The sequence below is a fragment of the Staurois parvus genome, unplaced genomic scaffold (genome assembly GCF_062004578.1).
Source record: "Staurois parvus isolate SC_StPar_1 unplaced genomic scaffold, SC_StPar_1.0 ptg000597l, whole genome shotgun sequence".
In the NCBI taxonomy this organism is placed as follows: Eukaryota; Metazoa; Chordata; class Amphibia; order Anura; family Ranidae; genus Staurois; species Staurois parvus.
In genome coordinates, this window is record NW_028318393.1 from 1172244 (window position 1) to 1192692 (window position 20449).

A 20449-nucleotide genomic window follows, 5' to 3' on the forward strand; every position below is an offset into this window, starting at 1 on the left:
AAAAAATTTGCTCTTGAAAAATCGCTGCGCGAGTACTATGTGCCATGGAAAATTGTAGTACCCACCATTTTATTCACTAGGGTGTGCTTTAAAAAAATATATAATGTTTGGGGGTTTAAATTAATTTCCTAGCAAAAAATACAGATTTTTTTCATGTGAACAAAAAGGCTTGGTCTTCAGGTGGTTAGAAGAGTGAATGATGTGTGGCATAAACTTCTAATGCTGGGCATAAAACGCCCCCACCCCCCAAAATAACCCCTTTTTCGAAAGTAGTCACCCCAAACTATTTGCTGAGAGGCATTTTGATTCAATAGAAGAGTTTGTTTTTTACCACAAGTTTTTGGAAAATGACAAAAAAAATATATATATTTTTTTACACAAAATTGTCAAATGATTTACTGCTCACACATGCCGTGGGTATATGTGGAATTACTCCCCAAAATACATTTTGCTACTTCTCCCGAGTATGGGGGTACCACATGTGAGAGACTTTTTGGCGGTCTAGCCAAGTACAGGACCCCAAAATCCAATAAGCACCTTCAGGCTTTTAAAGGGCTTTATTTCCTCATTACACTTCCAGACTACCTATCACAGTTTCGGAGGCCCTGAAATGCCAGGATAGCACCTAACCCCCCCAAATTACCCCTTTTTGGAAAGTAGACACCCCAAGGAATTTGATAAAAAGCATGGTAAGTATTTTGCAGATCTCATTTGTTGCCACAAGTTTTTGGAAAATGAAGAAAAAAAACAAAAACAGATTTTTTCTATTTTTTTTCTATTTCAAAACCTTGTGAGAAAAAATGAGATCTGCAAAATACTCACCATGCCTCTTTTTAAATTCTTTGGGGTGTCTACTTTCCAGAAAGGGGTCATTTGGGGGGGGGGGGTTTGGGGCTATCCTGGCATGTCAGGGCCTTCGAAACTGTGATAGGTAGTGAGGAAGTGTAATGAGGAAGTTACACACCTTCAGGCTTTCAAAGTGGTCATTGGATTTCAGGCTCCTGTATGTGGCTAGGCTCCCAAAAGGTCTCACACATGTGGTATCCCTATGCTTGGTAGAAGTAGCAGAATGTATTCTGGGGTGTAATTCCACATATACCCTTGGCTTGTGCGAGAAATAAATCATTTAAATGACAACTTCGTGTAAAAAAAAAAAAAAAAAAGTTTGTAATTTTCCAGAAACTTGTGGAAAAAAAATAAATCTTCCATGGACTCAATATGCCTCTCAGCAGACAGCTTAGGGTGTCTAATTTCCGAAAAGGGGTCATTTGAGGGTGTTTGTACTATCCTGGTATTTTAGCACCTCAAGAAATGTGCTGGGCAGTCAGAAAGTAAAAGCTATGTAAATTCCATTATCTATACCATAGTTTGTAGATGCTATAACTTTCACAAAAAGCAATCAATATACACTTATTGGGATTTTTTTAACCAAAAACATGTAGCAGAATACATTTTGGCCTAAATTTATGACGACATTTTAGTTTTTTTTAGATATTTTTATGACCAAAATGAGAAAATATTGTTTTTTTTAAAAAGAAAAAAATTTTTTCCATTGATACAAGGCAGGATGGTTCAATGTTTTCATGTTGTTTATGCCAAATTCTGACCCTACCATCTGTATGTCACAGCAACCAGTCTGCCCATTCTCCTCTGACTTCTGACATCAACAAGGCATTTTCAGCCACACAACTGCCGATTTATTTTCTCTTTTTCAGACCATACTCAGTAAACCCTAGAGAGGGTTGTGTGTGAAAATTCCAGTAGATCAGCAGTTTTTGAAATACTCAGACCAGCCTGTCTGGAACCAACAACCATACCTTGTTCAAAATCACTTACATCCTCTTTCTTCCCCATTCTGATGCTTGGTTTAAACTTCAGCAAGTTGCCCTCACGACATCTACATGCCTAATTGCATTGAGTTGCTGCCATGTGATTGGCTAATTAGCTATTTATGTTACCAAGCAATTGAACAGGTGTACCTAATAAAGTGGCCGGCGAGTCTATATCTTTAAAGTAAAAATGCAGCGCTTAAAGAAAGTGATAAAAACACAGTCCAGTGAAAAGTGCTCCGTGATTCCTAGTGCAAATGGTAGAAATTTACACTAACCAGATAGCGTAAAAATATACGTATGTGTGTATAAATCCTGTGGAATCCCCTTCTCCACTCAGATCTGGTCAAAAGAATAGCCGGAAAAGGTAGATATCCTACGCCCTCATGTGGTGAAAGAGTGGTCCAGCAGGTCAGAGCGATGCCAATCTGAGAAAGCCTCCCCCTTCACGGGAGATCCTTTAGGGCTGTGAAAAATGGAAGAAGCTCCTCAAAGGAGACACAGGGGAGTACTCATAGTGTAGTAGGTAAGGCTTTATTGTAAAACATCTGTGCACAATGAACAGGGTATAGGCAGATATGGATGAACACACTGACCCCTTGATATTAAAGATGGCCGCCGGGCCTCCTCGTGGCACCGGCGGCTTAGTGTCAACGGCGTCCTGGGTCCCACCTGACGCGTTTCGTGCGCACGCACTTCCTCAGAGGTGGAACATATGACCTTTAATGACTGGCACCTACTACACTATGAGTACTCCCCTGTGTCTCCTGTGAGGAGCTTCTTCCATTTTTCACAGCCCTAAAGGATCTCCTGTGAAGGGGGAGGCTTTCTCAGATTGGCCTCGCTCTGACCTGCTGGACCACTCTTTCACCACATGAGGGCGTAGGATATCTACCTTTTCCGGCTATTCTTTTGACCAGATCTGAGTGGAGAAGGGGATTCCACAGGATTTATACACACATGCGTATATTTTTACGCTATCTGGTTAGTGTAAATTTCAACCATTTGCACTAGGAATCACGGAGCACTTCTTTCACTGGACTGTGTTTTTATCACTTTCTTTAAGCGCTGCATTTTTATATTTATGAATCGTGGGACTTTATATGCGTTTTCCTTTATGTTCAGCTGCTGCCACTATTATTGAGCGCTTACTGTATATTTTTTTCCTTATATCTTTAAAGTGTTCCCCTACTCTTCTCTTCAGTTGTCTTTTTGCTTTACCCACATATATTTTCCTGCATAGGCAGGTACGACTATACAATTCACGAGTGGTTGAACAGTTAATCAAGCTGTTAATTTTAAACTGAGTTTGAATATGTGAGTCATTATAGACATCCATCTGCTCAACATAAGGACACATTTGACATTTCCCACATGGGAACATCCCCCTTGATCATGGGAAGGATGACTACTATGTGGGATCTTTACTTGGGGTATATTTTGAGTGCACTAATAGATCTCCCAAGTTTGGTGCTCTTCTAGCCACCATTTATGGATAATCGCCAACAATTCTCCTCTGTTCTAGGCATTCTATCAGGACGTGCTACTGTCAGCAAGTGCGACGGCGCACGGATCTGCACATGCGCAGAACGCCAATGTGCCCTAATCCGCTGGCGCTAGGACCTGGGCGGCAGTGGATGCGCACTCGCGGACGCGCCTGGCACCAATGATGGCGCAGGGCGCCCTATTTAAACCAGCTCTGCACAGACACTAGTTGCCATATGGTCTATTTATCCTCTTCCTGTGTACTTGCTCATTGACTTATTGCCGACCCTGCTTGATCCTGACCTCTGCTGACTATCTCCTGCTCTGACCCCTGGCTCGTTTGACTACTCTCTTGGATATTCCTATTAATCTGAACTCCTGTTACCAAACCCGGCGAGTGACCTGACTACTCTTTGCCTGCTGCCTTGTACCGCGCTGACCCCTCTGTTACCGAACCGGCCCGTCTGACCACGCTTGCCACTCTGCCATCCATCCGTCCTGCATGGATCCGGTTATCCCTGCTCAGGCCTTTCCGCCTCTTCACGTCAGGCTCTCTACCAAGTATATACCTCTGGTGGTTCCCTCTACCACTGGCGGGTGTACTCAGGGCCGCGACCTGGTCACTGTCTGCTCCAAGTCCATCCCCACCATCAGGGGCTCTGGTGAACAAGCAGACTGGGGCTTAGACTCCGCGCTCTGGGAAATCCTGTCCTGTGGATTGCTAAAGGTAACGTCAGGCGGTATCTGACACCTACTAAGGATTCCCTTCACTTCATCCCATTGTGCACCAAACCTGGTGATCATTCTTAGTGATTGTATTCCTGCCTCCTTCTGTCTTTCTTGCTCTAACCTTTCTTTAAGGGGAAGCAAACTGTCCCTGTCAGTTTCATAAGCCCTTCTTATGGCTCTTCTTATTTGTGAGTGAGAGTAACCTCGTTCTTTAAATCTTTTATACAGATCCGTTGCTTCCTTTCTGAATTCCTGGGTTTCTGAGCAGTTCCTGCGACAACGCAAGAACTGCCCAATTGGAATCCCATTGATCAGGGAGTGTGGATGGTGGCTGTCAGCTTTAAGTAGTTTATTAGCCACAGTAGGTTTGCAATATGTACAGGTGGACAACCTCCCATTCTTATGCCTGATCTTCAAGTCCAAAAATGAAATCTCTTCATAGTTATATGTATATGTCAATCTGATATTCAGATTAATACCTAGTTCGCCTAGGAATTCTGTCAGCTTGTGCACATCCCCCATCCATATCATCAGGATGTCATCTATGTATCTGAGCCACAGTTTCACATGGTCATGAAACATAGATGAATAATACACATTTTTCCTCCAAAAACCCCAAGTGGAGGCACAAGTAGGATGGTGCCAACAGTGCCCACATGGAGGTTCCTCTTACCTGTTGGAAAAAAGTGCCACTAAACTGGAAGAAATATTCACCAACGTGGATTCCAATAGATCAATAACAAACTCATTCTGTGACCCCCATATTAGGGAAATTTCTTTCCAGAAAATAGTGGACAGCTCTTTTCCCACAGCTGTGGGGTATTGACATGTACAGTGATTCCATGTCAGTCCTCGCTAATAGGGATCCCTCTGGTACATTCAACTCTGAGATTTTACTTAATACATTAGTATCTTGAACATGAGACCTAAGGCCAGGGACTATTTCCTTAAGAAGAAAGTCAATATGTTTTCCTGTTTTTACTAACTGACCTTTAATGACTGGCACTATTGGTCAGCCGGGGGGGTTAAAAGGATCCTTGTGAATTTTAGGGATCACATAGAAAATTTGGTTATTATACTCTTCTACTTTCAGAAAGATATTCTTTCTTAGTAAGCAGGCCTTCTTTTCTTGCTAGATCGAATTTAAAATTAAGTTTTTATTAACTGAAGTAGGAAAGGGGTCTTCAGCCAATTTGCGATATGTATTGAAGTTACCTAGTTGACGTTTAACCTCTTTTACATAGTGCTCTTCATTATGGATAACTACATTGCCCCCTTGTCACTTCATTTTATGAATATATTATTGGCATCCCTTAGCTCCTTTTAATTCCTTTCTTCCTTGGTTAATTTTTCGTATGTTGGCTTATCCCAATTTTAATTGTTTTAAATCAGTGGATAGCGAGTTCAAAAAGAGACCAATCCATCCAATTGCTTCTGAAAATGGGCATCTTGTTGGATTTTAGCTTCAGATCAGCTCTCCTAAAGCTGCAATATTTTGTTCTTTACTGCATCCCTCTTCACAATTTCCTTCCTCATACAAGAACATTAATATGTCTAATGCTTCAGTATCTTCTTTTGATTTCCCATCTGTTTGTTCTGAGTTCTCTTCACCTTTATCATACAAAAGTCTGAATAAGCTTTTCCTAGGAATAAATTGATATCTTTAAAGATATCAAATTCATTCATCTTTATTGTCAGCGAAAATTACATCCCTTTGTTCTACACACTAATATGTCTCTGTTTGAGGGGAAAATCTGACAAATTAATTACTTTATGATCTTCACATGGGGAATTTAATATTTATTTTGACTACTTGTCCTGCCTTTTTCTTCCTGAATTTCTTACCCTTGTCCTTTTGGGCCCTCTCCTCTTTTCTTCTGTTGATTTTGTATTTTCTTTCCCTGCTGCACTTGACTTGATGTTAATTCCCCCTTCTCTCCCAGTTATAAAAAATAAACTGATTTAGTTTGAGTGTCACTATCACTTTCAATGGAGGGACCATCTCCTACTGATCTAGATTCTGAATGGGAAATTCTACCTCTCGAGCGACTTCTTCCCCTATGCAAAGACAAATGGCAGATTTCAACTGTTTCCCAATCTTTCAGATCACACCTAAATTTAGACTGGTTGCTTTTAAGTTTTTCTTTACTTAATCTGCATCCTCCTTGAAAATCTCATTATATTTATCAAAACTCTCATTGGTTTTATATGGTTCTGAATTTTTGGAACTCTCCTCAATTGCTGAATTTAATTCTTGAAGATGGAGTTTCTCCTCAACAATTACCTTCATACTGGTGGTGATCCCTTTTTCTATACACAATGCCTTCCAAAACATTAAAAAATGTTTGTTGTGAAGATGTTCAGCAGGCACTACTCTACTTCTTAATCCACAGAGGATAATATTTTGTTTAATATATGCTTCTAAGAAGCACATATCCCAATTACGGTTGAGATGTTTAATAGTTAAATTTTTGTGTTTAAATTTTATTCTAATGTCTTCCTCCTCATTGGATAGAGAGGACAGCTTCTCAGAGAAGGCTTTAATTTCTATATCAGTATCTCCATCTGGAAGAAAAGCCATAAAGGCTGTTGTTAACTTGTATACTTAAAGTATAAAGCAGCCTTTCTCAACCGGGGGGGTGCCATCAGAGGTCTTCATGGGTGCCGTGGTGGCCTGGCAGAGAGAGGCTATGAGTTGAACCTGAGCTCCTGATACTAAGCTGCACTGTACGTCGGCACTGGGAGTTGTCAGACTGCTGAGAAGAGTGTAGGCAAAGGGAAGGGGAGTATCTTCTGTGGTTTCTGCCTCCCCGTAGATTACAGTACCCAGCTGTCTGCGTGAAAATAAGGTACTGTAACTTTTTTCATAGGGCTGTATAGATGTGTGTATGTGTTTCTTGCTAGTGTTTAGGAATTCTCAGAGGAAAGCAGACCCATTTTACTTGACATTTTTCCATTTTTTAAAAGATTTTTTTATTCAGTCAAGATTCCTCATTAAAATATAAATCTATACTGGACGAGGGTGTGTTTCCCTACGCACCATCTGCCCAATTGATGAATCTAAAATATAACCTTTATTCAAATTGATAAAAAATGTATGCTCAGCTGTAATTAATGCCTATTGGAGTGTAATGTACTGCGCACAACAATATAACTGGATACCATTGCAATTATTTACCTTACATCCACATGGTTAATAACACCAGACCAAATCAAATACCATATCGTTTTAGAGGAAGTGACAGCATAGAAAGAGGCACTGTAGTTTGATCATAAGCCTATCAGCTTGAATATATAATCTCTGTTAAGGAAATGGGGTTACCCCATGGACAAAACTAATTAGATAGTATAATCTATCTTGCTACAGATATGCAATAAGGATACACTCACAGGCTTAAATGTCAGCCTCCCATGGATAAGCCCTATACATCACCATAGCCACCAAAACTACTTAACTGTCTTCAGAAAAGCAAATGATTCACTGTGTAAAATGCAGTACAGACCTCTCCAAAAAAAAGGGAGGAGAGCAGCGAATACCATGTGCATTGAAAAAGTGCTCTGCTCCCAAAGAAAGACCCAAAGAAAAAAAGAATCTCTACATGTTTCGCTCCAGAACACAGAGCTTTGTCAGGAGTATAAAGAATTTAAAATAGGTTATATAGTGGCTGGAAGTTGTGCTCAGCTGCACAGGGTGGCAAAATGGCACCTACCATTTGTTTCACCTCTATATATAGAGAAGGCCATTAAAATGGCCCCCGCACATGCTCAGTTTCTCAACACACCATCTTGTAGACAAAAAACTGCACATGCTCAGTACCTCAACAGACGCCATCTTGTGGACATAAACAGTACCACAGCAGCACATTAGTCCACAACACAATAGACACTGCTGGTGCTCTCAAACATTGTTAATGGCCCACTAATTAAGGACCACAATTACAGTTCCTGCCATTTATATAGCATTTATGGAGCCTCATAGGACAATCAGACGAGAATGAAAACTCCTCCTACAAGCTTTAACCAGTGCTCTGCTGGACAGTGATAGAAGTCACAAGACTGCTCTAACTGCTAATGGGAAAAGGTATTTAGCAGTTTATAGATACTAAAATAATTGCATTTCCATGTTCTTTGTATTGTGGGAGACCAGACTAGTGAATGCAGGGTCATGGGTTTAGTAACACTTTAAGGCACTGTGCTCTGCTTACGGCAAACACCTGGTGTACTGTGTTGGCCTCAGTACACTTTAAAGGTTTTGGGCTGTAATACACCCACTGGCATAACATAATCCAGTCCATGAAGACTCCATTGGGTGTATGCCCACCTTTTTAATCACTTTCTACTCTGGTGCCAGTGGTCTTTACCAGAGGTCTAACCCTTATATGCTCTTCAATGAACATTTAAAAAAATGTCTTTACATACACTTGGAGAAGAAGGTTATTGGTACTTTTATCTCATATTCTATCACTTTAATTCACTACTTCACATCTTACACTTGAAGTGGTTAAAATAAGCTCGTGGCTGTAGCTGCTGCTATGAGCTTAGTTTAATTTTTTTTTACAGCCCAAGATCACCTGTTCAGTTCAGCACCTCTGTTTCTCCCAACCCCCAAAGCCTATATGCAGATGTGAATGTGTGTAGGTCCTGCATGTGCGTATATGTAAACAGTGATTCCACCATATGTGAGGAATTGCTGTGAACGTTGGAGTGGGAGAAAGGAATTTTAGTACCATAATTTTTGGTTATTACTAAACTGATCACCTGTAAAGGCTTTTAAAGCGTCAACAATTAAAAATTTTAGGTAACATAGTTTGTCACAATTTTAGGTCTTTATATGTTTGGTATCTGTTTACTCAGTGCAACTCCATATTTTGTATTTTACCAAACAATAAGGCATTTATTTTGTATTTGTGTACACTAAAATCCATTTTTTTAAAAATATGCATTTGATAAATGGCTGCACAAATATTATGAAAAAAATTGCAGTGGCCACCATCTTATTTTCCAGGGCCTTTGCCTTCAAAAAACATAACATAATTAGGGTTCTAAGCAATTTTCTAGCAAAAAATGCTGATTTAAGATTTGTGTGTGGAAAAAAAAAAAATTGCCACGAACAGCAAATGGTTAAACCTAAATTAATTTTTCAAGGTTTGAATTTTGGTTAAGCTATTTTTTTCCATTGTATTATTGTATGGAAGTTTGAAGTAGTCTGTACTTGGGGCATGAGTGATACTTCTGCAACATTTTCTACAGTCTTACAGCACATGTAAAATATGACCTATGTCAGGTTCCTCTGTGTCCTTTGCTGTCTGTTCTGTCTTGCTGGTACTTTCCAGCAATAAGGAGTCTTAAAGTAAAGCGATTATACCCTTAGTAGAAAATCATCCATAGATTGCAAGACAGTTTGTTTAGTTAACATGATTTCTTTTATTTTGTAGGCAGATCTTTTCTTTCTGTGTAGAATAGGACCAACTTAAGTTTTTTTAAAGGGAAACTAAATTTAATGATTTCCCAAAACCGTTGCAATCAGGGCATGCCAGGAATGATAATTGTCACAGCTGCTTGTTCTTTCAACCTAATTGTCAAGCCATCAAGTGATTGGTGTCATAACTGATCACATGTGTAGCACCATGGGGAACGCAGATCAAACAGAGGCTAAGATGGCAGCTTCCTTGACTGTAGGGGCTCGTTCACACCATGATGCAGACATGTCAGTCTTTCCGCACGTGTTCTGCAAGAGCACAACAAAATCATTTCTCTGTGTGCCCTGTTCACACCACAACACTAGTATCATGTGCACATTTTTTTCTGCGCAAGAATCTGCAATGTGTATAAAATTAATTGAAGCGCACACGAAAACCGATGTAAACTGACGTCTCTGTAAGTGAAATCTGTGTGTCCGTTTCAGTTTTTCTGCACGTATGGTATGAACAAGGCCTTAAGTATAAGAGGTTTTAGTTCCGCTTTAGTATAGAAATACATTTTTTGTGTTGTACCTTTTTAAAATGTATTTTTTTTTTTTTGTATTTTGCTATTTCCAGATTGAAAATATCAGACGGAAACACAACTATCTTCCATTCATTATGGAGTTATTAAAAACTTTGGCAGAACACCAACAATTAATACCGTTAGTAGAAAAGGTAAGAAGAAGCTGACAAAGGGATTTTCTACCACATATGTAGGACTAGACTACAAACTACAGTATAAACTATAAAAACAATGTATAATTTAGTTATGGAATAAGGTTTCATTTTTTTTAAACCAGGTAATTTTTATTGAAGAGGTTTTAAAGTAGTTTTTTTTTTTTTTTTTTTATTTTGCTATACAAACAGAAGAAGATAACCAAAAAAGATCTCAACAGATGATGTTCACCTTCCCATGAAAAGCAGTAGGCAACTTCCATTGAAAGAGTTAATACTTAGAGGAGCACCAGTCGGTTTTCTGAAAATTAAAAGGGGGTGCCAGGGGCTATGCTGCATGTTGTGAATGGTCCCACAGTCTTCTGGACCCGGTCATGTGCCCTAGAAGAATGCAGGGAGGAGGGGGTGGGGCGGGACTTCCGATTGCAGAGGCAGATCGGAAGTGGGAGTGGGTACCTGTCAAAATCAGGTACCCAGAGCTGGGGAGGAGGCCTTAAAGTGGAGCTCCACTTTAAGCTGGCCATATATGGATTGAAATTTGGCTAGTTCAGTCCTGTTCAAGAGGAGTCAATACAATGATCGACTCCTCTCAAACAATAGCGCAGCGGGAAAGATTTCCCCATCCACCTCACTTCCTTTAAAGTTTATTTTTTCCCAGGATAAGATGGAATTAACAAGTGATTTCCAGAATTAACATTTAGGGGGATTGGGGGAAAGCCATCTTTATGCAATGAGTTTCCATACTAGAAAAAGAAGCCTTGTGACAGAGGTTATAATATCTGGTTGATAGTTACATTTGAAATGTTTTTATGTGAATTTTTTTTTTTTTTTCATTCTACAACAGTATGCCCTTTTCAGTCACTAATGGTTGCTTAAACATTAAAGGATACCGTTCTAAGAGCGACATGAAGGCTGTCATTAAGTGCAAAATCAAAAAAAGAAATATAATAGTGATTACGCTAGCCCCATTAAACCTCTTCCGCTCACTAAAAGAGTCCAGAGTATAAAACAGTCCAGAATAGTGGCTGATGCTCCTCAAAATTTTCCCTGGGCGGCAGGAGCAATTTAGAAACCAAAACACAAAAAGAGCGCGAGTGCCCCCTAGTGTAATTTTTTTTATTAAGAGAAAATAAAACCAGTATAAATGCACTCACATGACCGTGACGTTTTCAAGCATTAAACATGTATGTCCCATCTCATCCGCTTGTGAGGCCTGGATGGATGCTGGTGCTTTGATGCTTGGATGGTGCAGGCTCGCTGGCCGGAGCAAGCCTCAAAAACCTCTGGTAACTCCAAGCACAAGCTCCGCCACTGACAGGCAGAACATACAGTTCACACCACGCATGCGCCTGGTTCCTGTACAAGTCTAACCAGCATCCCTTCCCTCTTCCTATTTAAAGGCAAACCTACCACTCTATATTAACCTTTCTGGTGCCTACAAAGGTTAGAAGAGGTAGACAGAAACTACTGTACGGAATATATTCTTAAAACAAATAATCTTTCTGGACTGAAGCAGACTCATAACAGTCAGGAAACTAGCATTTGCAAAATGAAAAGCAAATGGAAGCAACCCACTTGTTTTAGGTTTACCCTCTTGCTTCAATACTTTGTGTCCCTTACCTGGAATCCAAAATAGAATGTTACCTTTAGACATGTATTCCAAGTCCATCCGTTTTAGTGTACTGAGCAGAAAATTAACACCTTCAGAGGGGAAAAGTATGTGTTTTTTTTTTTTTGTTACAATTGATCCTCATTTCAGTACTCTGAATTGGTTATAGTGGATAACAGCATTGAATGCTAGGAAACCCTCACCTTGTTAAACAACTCATTCAGTTTAAAATAGAAATGAAAGGCAAAACATTTGTGTATAGATGTAAAAAACATGATATACACCTTCCTCCTCCCCCCCCCCCCCTTTTTTTTTTTTTTTTATAATTGATCACATACCACCTGTTTTCAGCTGCATAAGAGCTAGGGGAGGAGAAACAGAAAAAATTGATCTTCCCAGTGAAAGACTGTGCAGGGTGGGGGATTCAGCAGAAGTCTGATCATTGGAGGAGAGCACATGGAGTTCCAATGAAAGCTGAAGAACTAACCATGCTTTGTTCTCATGCCTAGTGTAGTCAGTCTTTAATACTGAAGCACAGGGACAGGCAGGATCACCAGGTATTTCACATAAAGGAAACAAAGAGAACAGGATACTTTTTCATACAAGTATAGGGTACAGCAGGCACATACCAGGAATATGAAATGTTGGATTTACATATTCTTTAAGCCAAGTTGAATGACTGCAAATTATGATCCATTCCACTAAAAGCATTTAGACTGGGAGTTGGCAACCTATTGATTGAGATCTACCCACCACTCGCAGGAAGGTAATGGGTAGATCATGTCCCCTCTTTGCTGAACCCTGGGAACCTGCAGCAGCTGAAAGCTGGCTTCTCCTCCTCCAATCATTTCCTCCAGAAGGAGGGAAAAACAGGAGATCTGTTCCAGTAAACGCTGTCGCTGCCCCTGCCCCTGCCTGCCATCCCTGCCCATGTGCGGTTCCTCCCTTCCCCCTCCTAGCAGCGCAGCCTGCTTCCTCTCCTCTCCTGCCAGCTGCTGTGGGGGATCAATTGGAATAGGTAATGGATAGAACTTTAAATATACCTCTGGCGTTCACAAGAAAACAACATAAACCAAATGTGTATACAGTGGATATAAAAAGTCTTACACACCCCTGTTAAAATGTCAGGTTTCTGTGATGTAAGCAAAATGACAAAGAGAAATAATTTCAGAACTTTTTCCACCTTTTTAATGTGACCTATAAACTGTACAACTCAATTGAAAAACAAACTGAAATCTTTTAGGGGGGGTAGTAAACATAAACTAAAATAATGTGGTTGCATAAGTGTGCACACCCTCTTATAACTGGGGATGTAGCTGTGTTCAGAAGCAATCTCATTCAAAAGCATGTTAAATAGGAATCAGTACACACCTGCTATCAATTAAAGTGCCTCTGATTAACCCCAAATAAAGCTCAGCTGTTCTAGTAGGGTTTTCCTGACATTTTCTTAGTCGCATTCTACAGCAAAAGCCATGGTCCGCAGAGAGCTTCCAAAGCATCAGAGGGATCTCATTGTTAAAAGATATCAGTCAGGAGAGGGGTACAAAAGAATTTCCAAGGTATTAGATATACTATGGAACACAGTGAAGACAGTCCTCAAGTGAAGAAAATATGGCGCAACAGTGGCATTACCAAGAACTGGACTTCCCTCCAAAATTGATGAAACGACCAGAAGAAAACTGGTCTGTGAGTCTGCCAACATTTAAGGAGTTGCAGGAATATCTGGCAAGTACTGGCTGTGAGGTACATGTGACAACAATCTCCGGTATTCTTCATATGTCTGGGTTATGGGGTAGAGTGGCAAGACAGAAGCCTTTTCTTACGAAGAAAAACATCCAAGCCCGGCTAAATTTAGCAAAAACACATCTGAAGTCTCCCAAAAGCATGTTGGAAAGTGTGTTCTGGTCTGATGAAACCAAGGTTGAACTTTTTGGCCATATTTCCAAAAGATATGTTTGGCGCAAAAACACCACTGCACATCATCTAAAGAACACCATACCCACAGTGGAGCATGACAAGGGAGATCTCCCCAAGAGCACATAGGCCCCAGAAGGGGATTGTTTCAGGATGGAGAATGGGTAAAAGTGACTAAATATATCCTGAATGAACACAGTGAGTGACTGGTACTGATCACTCACTGTGTGCATTCATTACTGAAGCATAGTAAGCTGTACTTACTATGGTTCAATTTGTAAATGAACAGGGAGACTGCAGAGCTCTTCCTGTGCATTCATGTGGTGCAGCTGAGATGGAGAATGGGGATTGTTTCTCCTTTCACTGTCTCAAAAGTGAGACATCAGGGATCTGTTTAGACCAGGGATAGGCAACCTGCGGCTCTCTAGCTGTTGTGGAACTACATTTCCCATGAGGCATTGCAACATTACAAAACTTAGTTACAGCTATGACTTGCAGAGGCATGATGGAACTTGTAGTCCTGCAACAGCTGGAGAGCCGCAGGTTGCCTACCCCTGGTTTAGACCCCTGATATTTCACCAAAGCCCCCCCCCCCCCCCCCCTCCCACAGGGCTGCTAAAAATTTTTTTAATAAAGTTGTAAAAAAAATAAAACAACTGACACCATCCACTGCTCTACTGACACTGCCCCCCTGCTCTACTGACTGACACAGCCCACTTTTAAGGTAAGCTAAATTTTATATTTTTACAGCGACATTTGTTTTATTATATTTTTTTATTTTTCCTTACTAGTCAGGCCTTGCTAAATAGTAATATTAGTGATCTTAATCTCTTTCATGTTGTACAACTAAATCTCCACCTCTCAGTGTCAGATCAATGTTCAGCATCTACTGGCCAAATTTTGACCAGTATTGTCATCCCTACTTGACAGACGGTCATTTTGATTGAATTTTGTTGAAGGAACATGCTGGAAAACTTTTTCAAACAGTGGCTGCAGCTATTGACTAGTGTATTCTGACGTCTGTGGGTCTTGTCGTCAATTTATTTTTTCCCGTTAAGCCAGAGAATGGCCAGCTTTATGCCTAATGCATGTGATGAGAAAATTGGATGGGGAAAAAAAACTCACTTTTGGAGCAATCACCCGATAATCTATTCGTTAGTACACAGCTTTTGAGAGCCAATCACAAGAGTTCATGTGAAAGGGGCAAGCATGAAAATTTTTCTCATAAGATAAATGATTTTCCTTTAACTTCTTCCCATTGGCTGCATGCATATATGTGGCCTTTCGGCAGGTAGGTCTTAATGACGAGATGCCGGGTATATGTGTACCCAAAAAAACCCCCAGAACTGTGCAGTACCTGTGCACGTTCTCGGCCTAGCTCTTGGTAGCTAACGGAAAGTTCCCGATCGCTAATTGCAATCTGGAGCTTTTCGATCATGTGACCATTGTGACAGCCAAAAACGGCAGTCACATGATCACAAACCCTGCCTCTCAGCATCTGAAACCACTTAAAGGGCTGGGAGGCACCGGCAACAAGGGTTTAATCAGTACAGAATTCATCTGTAAAAAAAATTGACTGACCAAGAGCATGCATAATTGGATACATGAAAATAACCCAGAAGGAGAAAGGGCAATGCAAGCAATCCTTGTTTACAATAAAAATGCTCCTAAATGCAAAAAAATATATATATTGTTTCAGGATAGTAATATGTGCAATAGTGATAATGAAGTGATAATCTTAATGCTACAATTTGGTAATCGTCTGCAGAATGATCACACATACATGACATCTCTTCCGGTTACATGCTGTTACATTGCGACACACAGAGGAAGTTGTACTGGATTGTATGATAATTTTCATATGTTTAGTAGCGCTCTTGTATTTGATATGAGAGTGCATGCAAAAAAAACCACGTACGATCATTCATCTGATTTTCTCATCCTGTGTACTAGGTCTAAGACTCCTAACCGTATCTGCATTCCGTGGAGCCTTCTAATTGGGCTACTGTCTAATTCAGTGTTCTCTTAGGCCCATGTTACACTAGCAATCCTGTAGCTGGAAGCAAGCAACTGGATTGTTAAAAGGGCAGCAAGGATACTCACCTGCCTTTTATAATGTCTCTGTATCACTGGTCAAGTCAGCAAGGTGTCACTGCATTGCTGGGATTCTGTAGTTAGGCCAGTGAAGAAGAAACGGTCATTAGAGGCAGTGAGTAGTCTCTTTAGTGACCCTGTTGCCTGCTTCATGACTTTGTTTCTGTGTTGCATTTTTAGATAAGTGGTTACATACATGCATTCTAAGTTAGTTAGCTCGCTCTTATGCTGGTCCATTGGTTTCAGCCCTTCCTAAATCACTACTACATCATGAGTATGCAGATCAGATGTTCTGTCTTCGCTTGTGTGCTTGTTTTGTACCAGTAACTCAATATATTACTGACATTATAGATAGGCAGGCAGATAGCGTTTTGACGATAAGGTCAGTAATGGCAGCTCACATCTTGTTTCATTGCAGAGTTCCTTTAACCACTAGCCTACAGGGCACTTATACCCCCTTCCTGCCCAGGCCAATTTCCAGCTTTCAGCGCTGTCGCACTTTGACAATTGCGCGATCATGCAACACTGTACCCATATGAAATTGTTATAATTTTTTTGAGACAGAGCTTTCTTTTGGTGGTATTTAATCACCTCTGGGATTTAAATTTTTTCTTAAACAAACCAAAAACCACTGAAAATTTTGAAAAAAACATTTTTTCTTTAGTTTTTGTTATATAATTTTGTAAATAAGTGATTTTTCTCTTTCACTGATGTGCGCTAATGAGGCTGCAGTGATGGGCACTGATGGGTGGCACTGATGAGGAGGCACTGATGGGCATTGACAGGCAGCACTGATATATGGCACTGATAGGCAGCACTGAAGCGCACTGACAGGCAGCACTGACTGGCACTGATAGGCAGCACTGATGTGCACTGATAGGCGACACTGACTGGCACTGATAGGCTGCACTGATAGGTGGCACTGATTGGCATTGATAGGTGGCACTGACTGGCACTGATGTGTGACATTGAAAGGCAGCTCAGATGGGCACTGATATGTGGCATTGATGTGCACTAGTATGCACTGATATGTGGCACTGGCATTTGGCACTGATAAGCACTGATGGACACTGACAGGTGGCACTTCTGGGGCCACACTGATCATCAGTGCCCTGATGATCAGTGTACATGTCCCCTCCGCAGAAAGCCAATTACTGGCTCTCCTCTCAAGCTGTCAGCGTGACACCTCAAGAGGAGAGAAATGCCGATAACCGGCATTTTTGTGTTTACATGTAATCCGCTGTGATTGGACACAGCTGATCACATGACCGAGCCAACATCTTCGGCTCTTTCCATGATCCCCTGTGTCCGAGGGACACAGCGCACCGGCGATTTCTGCGCGCTCCCTGAGCGGTGATAATGGAAGGACGTCCTATCAGAACGAGAGAACCACCTTGCGCCCGTCATTGTACTATAGGGCGGGCGGAAGGTGGTTAAAGTGGAGTTGCAGCCATTTTTGTGTTTATTAAAAGTCAGCAGTTACAAAAACTGTAGCTGCTGACTTTTAATAAACACAGACTTACCTGTCCCAGAGTCCAGCAATGTGCTCACCCACGGGGTCCCTTCTCTCCTTTTTTCCCCTCCACGGAGCTAGCATCTCAGCTATAGGCACAAGGCTGTGTCAGCTTGCAGCTTCACAGCCTGGTGCCCACTGCACATGTGCAAGTCACGCTACACCTCCTAATTGGTCTGGCAGTCTCTTGGGACCTGTGAAAGGTTCCAGGAGACTTCGAGAGGAAGGAGGGGGCTGAACTTCCAGCTCACTTCGCTGCGGCAAACTGAGCCAGAAGTGGGACCAAGTACCTGTCAAAACCAGATATCCACTCCCTCCTCCCCTGAAAAGGTTCCAACTATGGCGGTGGAGGGGGCAAATACGTGGAGATTCCTCTTTTGAGTGGAACTTTAAGGCCGATTCACATTTCATTTTACTTGCATTATACACGTTTTACTGTATGCATAAAAGGACTCCTAAAGCTAAATTCTATGTAAACTGCTAAATACACAGTTGACATTTATATGGAAACTGCCTTATGTGCCAAAGGTTTCTGTCCATCCACTCCTAATATTTACAGAGCTCTGGTACAATCACAGTCCTGTATGGCAGGGCAGAAGACCTGTTTCTCTGTTTCATTTAATGTGTTACTAAACCCAGGACCCTGCATTCACTATATCTGATCTCCCACAGTACACAGAACATGGAAATGCTATTGTTTTAGTAAATATAAACTGCTAAATACCGTTTTCTCATCAGAAGTTAGAGCAGTCTTATTCAGCAGAGCACTGGTTAAAGCGTGTAGGAGTTTTCATTTTGCTCTAGGAGAATGTAGAACTCCTGACCTCTGTCTGGACACTGCTGATTGGCCCTGTGCTGATCATAAACACTATCCCAAGAAAAAAAAAACCCTCTCTGCACATGCTCAGTTTGGTATGTATTGCTAGAATGACTCCACACGATGAGGCTTATCAGGAGATAAGAGGGGGACAATGGAGGAAGGGGAGGTTCAGAGAAGTCAGGATCAAACAGCATTTTTACACAATGCAGAGGATTAACCCCTTAGGTTCCTCAGTGAGTATAACAAGCATGCTTTACTGCATATACAGACTGATTTTACTGTTGTAGGTTTGGTAAGACCTTAAGTAACACAGACCTTGTTGCTCTCAACCTGTAACTGAACAGTGAAAGGAGCAGTAGACTGATATGTTTATATTTCACTTTGCTCTCTTCCCCTATCAGCATGCTTCTTATTAGCTGTAACGAAACTGATCAGCTCTTTGTGCTGCTTCTTTCTGTTCCAGGCTAATCTCTGCTGTACAGGGGTTGAAAGAAGCTTATACCAGATCAAACCAAGGTGCACAAACTGCTTGCACTAACATACATTTAATGATGTATTAAAGTATACACATTTGTGTCTTTCATTGCTGCTTGGAATTCAGCTTTAACCACTTAAAATAAACTTATATATAAAATCGAGCGCAGTGTATAGGTGTAAGTACGGTAGCTGCTTGCACAAAAAGGCACCTCGGGAACCTCCAAAGTAATTGATAAAGAATGAGAGTGCAGCGCTAACCCAAATAGCGATTAAACATATGATAGACCACATATGATAGTGGATCAGTAAAATGTCAGTGTAAGTTCATCAGATGTGCTGAAAGTGCATACAGTCTCCAATATGTAAAGAACCAAAAGTAGTGACTTTCAGAAATGATAATAGCCAAATATTGCACTAACCAGATAGCGCATATTAAAGCGCATGGAGCATTTAAGACCTGCCCCTGGTGCTCAGCCACTGTATCACTGGAGCCAGGAGATGTCATCTATAGGGTGACCACTAGATGTCATCTATCCGGATGGAAGCTGAGTCCAGCCACTGTATTAGAGGATCAGGCGGATGTCATCTATAGGGCGACCACTAGATGTCATCCGTTCCAGGAGGAGCTGTGTCATGGATCCAGGGATGTCACTTGCAGATGTGTCCTTTGCTCAGCACAGCCCCAGGACCTTCAGAATTACAGGCTCCCCAGAAATAAAGAGCCCGTGGAAAAAGGCCTCAAATAGTGTGATATCGTTTATTAAAGTAGGTAAATAATCAGAAAAGAACTTACTAACAACGGTTCAGCTGCTCATAAACGGCCAGACCAGAGGTACATGTACACAGGATATAAATAGCTTGGCACTTCCCTAGGGAAGTGCCAAGCTATTTATATCCTGTGTACATGTACCTCTGGTCTGGCCGTTTATGAGCAGCTGAACCGTTGTTAGTAAGTTCTTTTCTGATTATTTACTGATCCACTATCATATGTGGTCTATCATATGTTTAATCGCTATTTGGGTTAGAGCTTTAACCACTTGCCTACATGGCACTTATACCCCCTTCCTGCCCAGGCCAATTTTCAGCTTTCAGTGCTGTCGCACTTTGACAATTGCGCAGTCATGCAACACTGCACCCATATGAAATTGGTATAATTTTTTTGAGACAGATAGAGCTTTCTTTTGGTGGTATTTAATCACCTCTGGGTTTTTTATTTTTTGCTAAACAAACCAAAAACAACTGAAATTAAAAAAAAAGACATTTTTTCTTTCTGTTATAAAATGTTGTAAATAAGTGATTTTTCTCCTTCACTGATGTGCGCTAATGAGGCTGCAGTGATGGGCACTAATAGGCTGCACCGATGAGGAGGCACTGGTAGGTGGCACTGAAAGGTAGCATTCATATATGGCACTGATAGGTGGCACTGGCAGGGGTGGCATTGATGGGGCTACACTGATCATCAGTGCCCTGATGATCATTGTACATGTCCCCTCTGAGGAATGCCGAATACCGGCTCTCCTCTGCTCACGAGCTGTCAGCATGACAGCTCGTGAGGAGAGAAATGCCGATAACTGGCATTTCCTTATTTACATGCGATCAGCTGTGATTGGACACAGCTGATCGTATGACAGAGCCGATGTCTTCGGCTCTTTTCATTGATTGGTGATCCGCTGTGTCCCAGGGACACATCGCACCACCGATCTGTGCATGGTTAGAGTGGGAGGACGTCATATGATGTCCTCCCAGAACGAGAAAACCGCCTTGTGCCCGTCATTTCCTTACATGGCGGGCGGGAGGCGGTTAAAGGAAACACATAATGCGAAAAGACCTGAACTACCATTA

At 41.3% G+C, this 20449-nt stretch overlaps 1 protein-coding gene across 3 annotated transcripts in view; it reads left to right on the plus strand.

Moving 5' to 3' along the window:
- The window catches only part of UCHL5 (ubiquitin C-terminal hydrolase L5), a 103350-nt gene that overhangs the window by 70666 nt on the left and 12235 nt on the right, over positions 1–20449 (plus strand). For 2 of the 3 annotated variants that reach the window (XM_089692630.1, XM_089692632.1), the window contains one exon: positions 10082–10180. In XM_089692630.1, coding sequence (XP_089548756.1) covers positions 10082–10180 — 99 coding nt within the window. Of the gene's footprint in view, positions 1–10081; positions 10181–10372; positions 10429–20449 lie in introns of all 3 variants that reach the window. The other variant, XM_089692631.1, reaches the window with a different exon arrangement.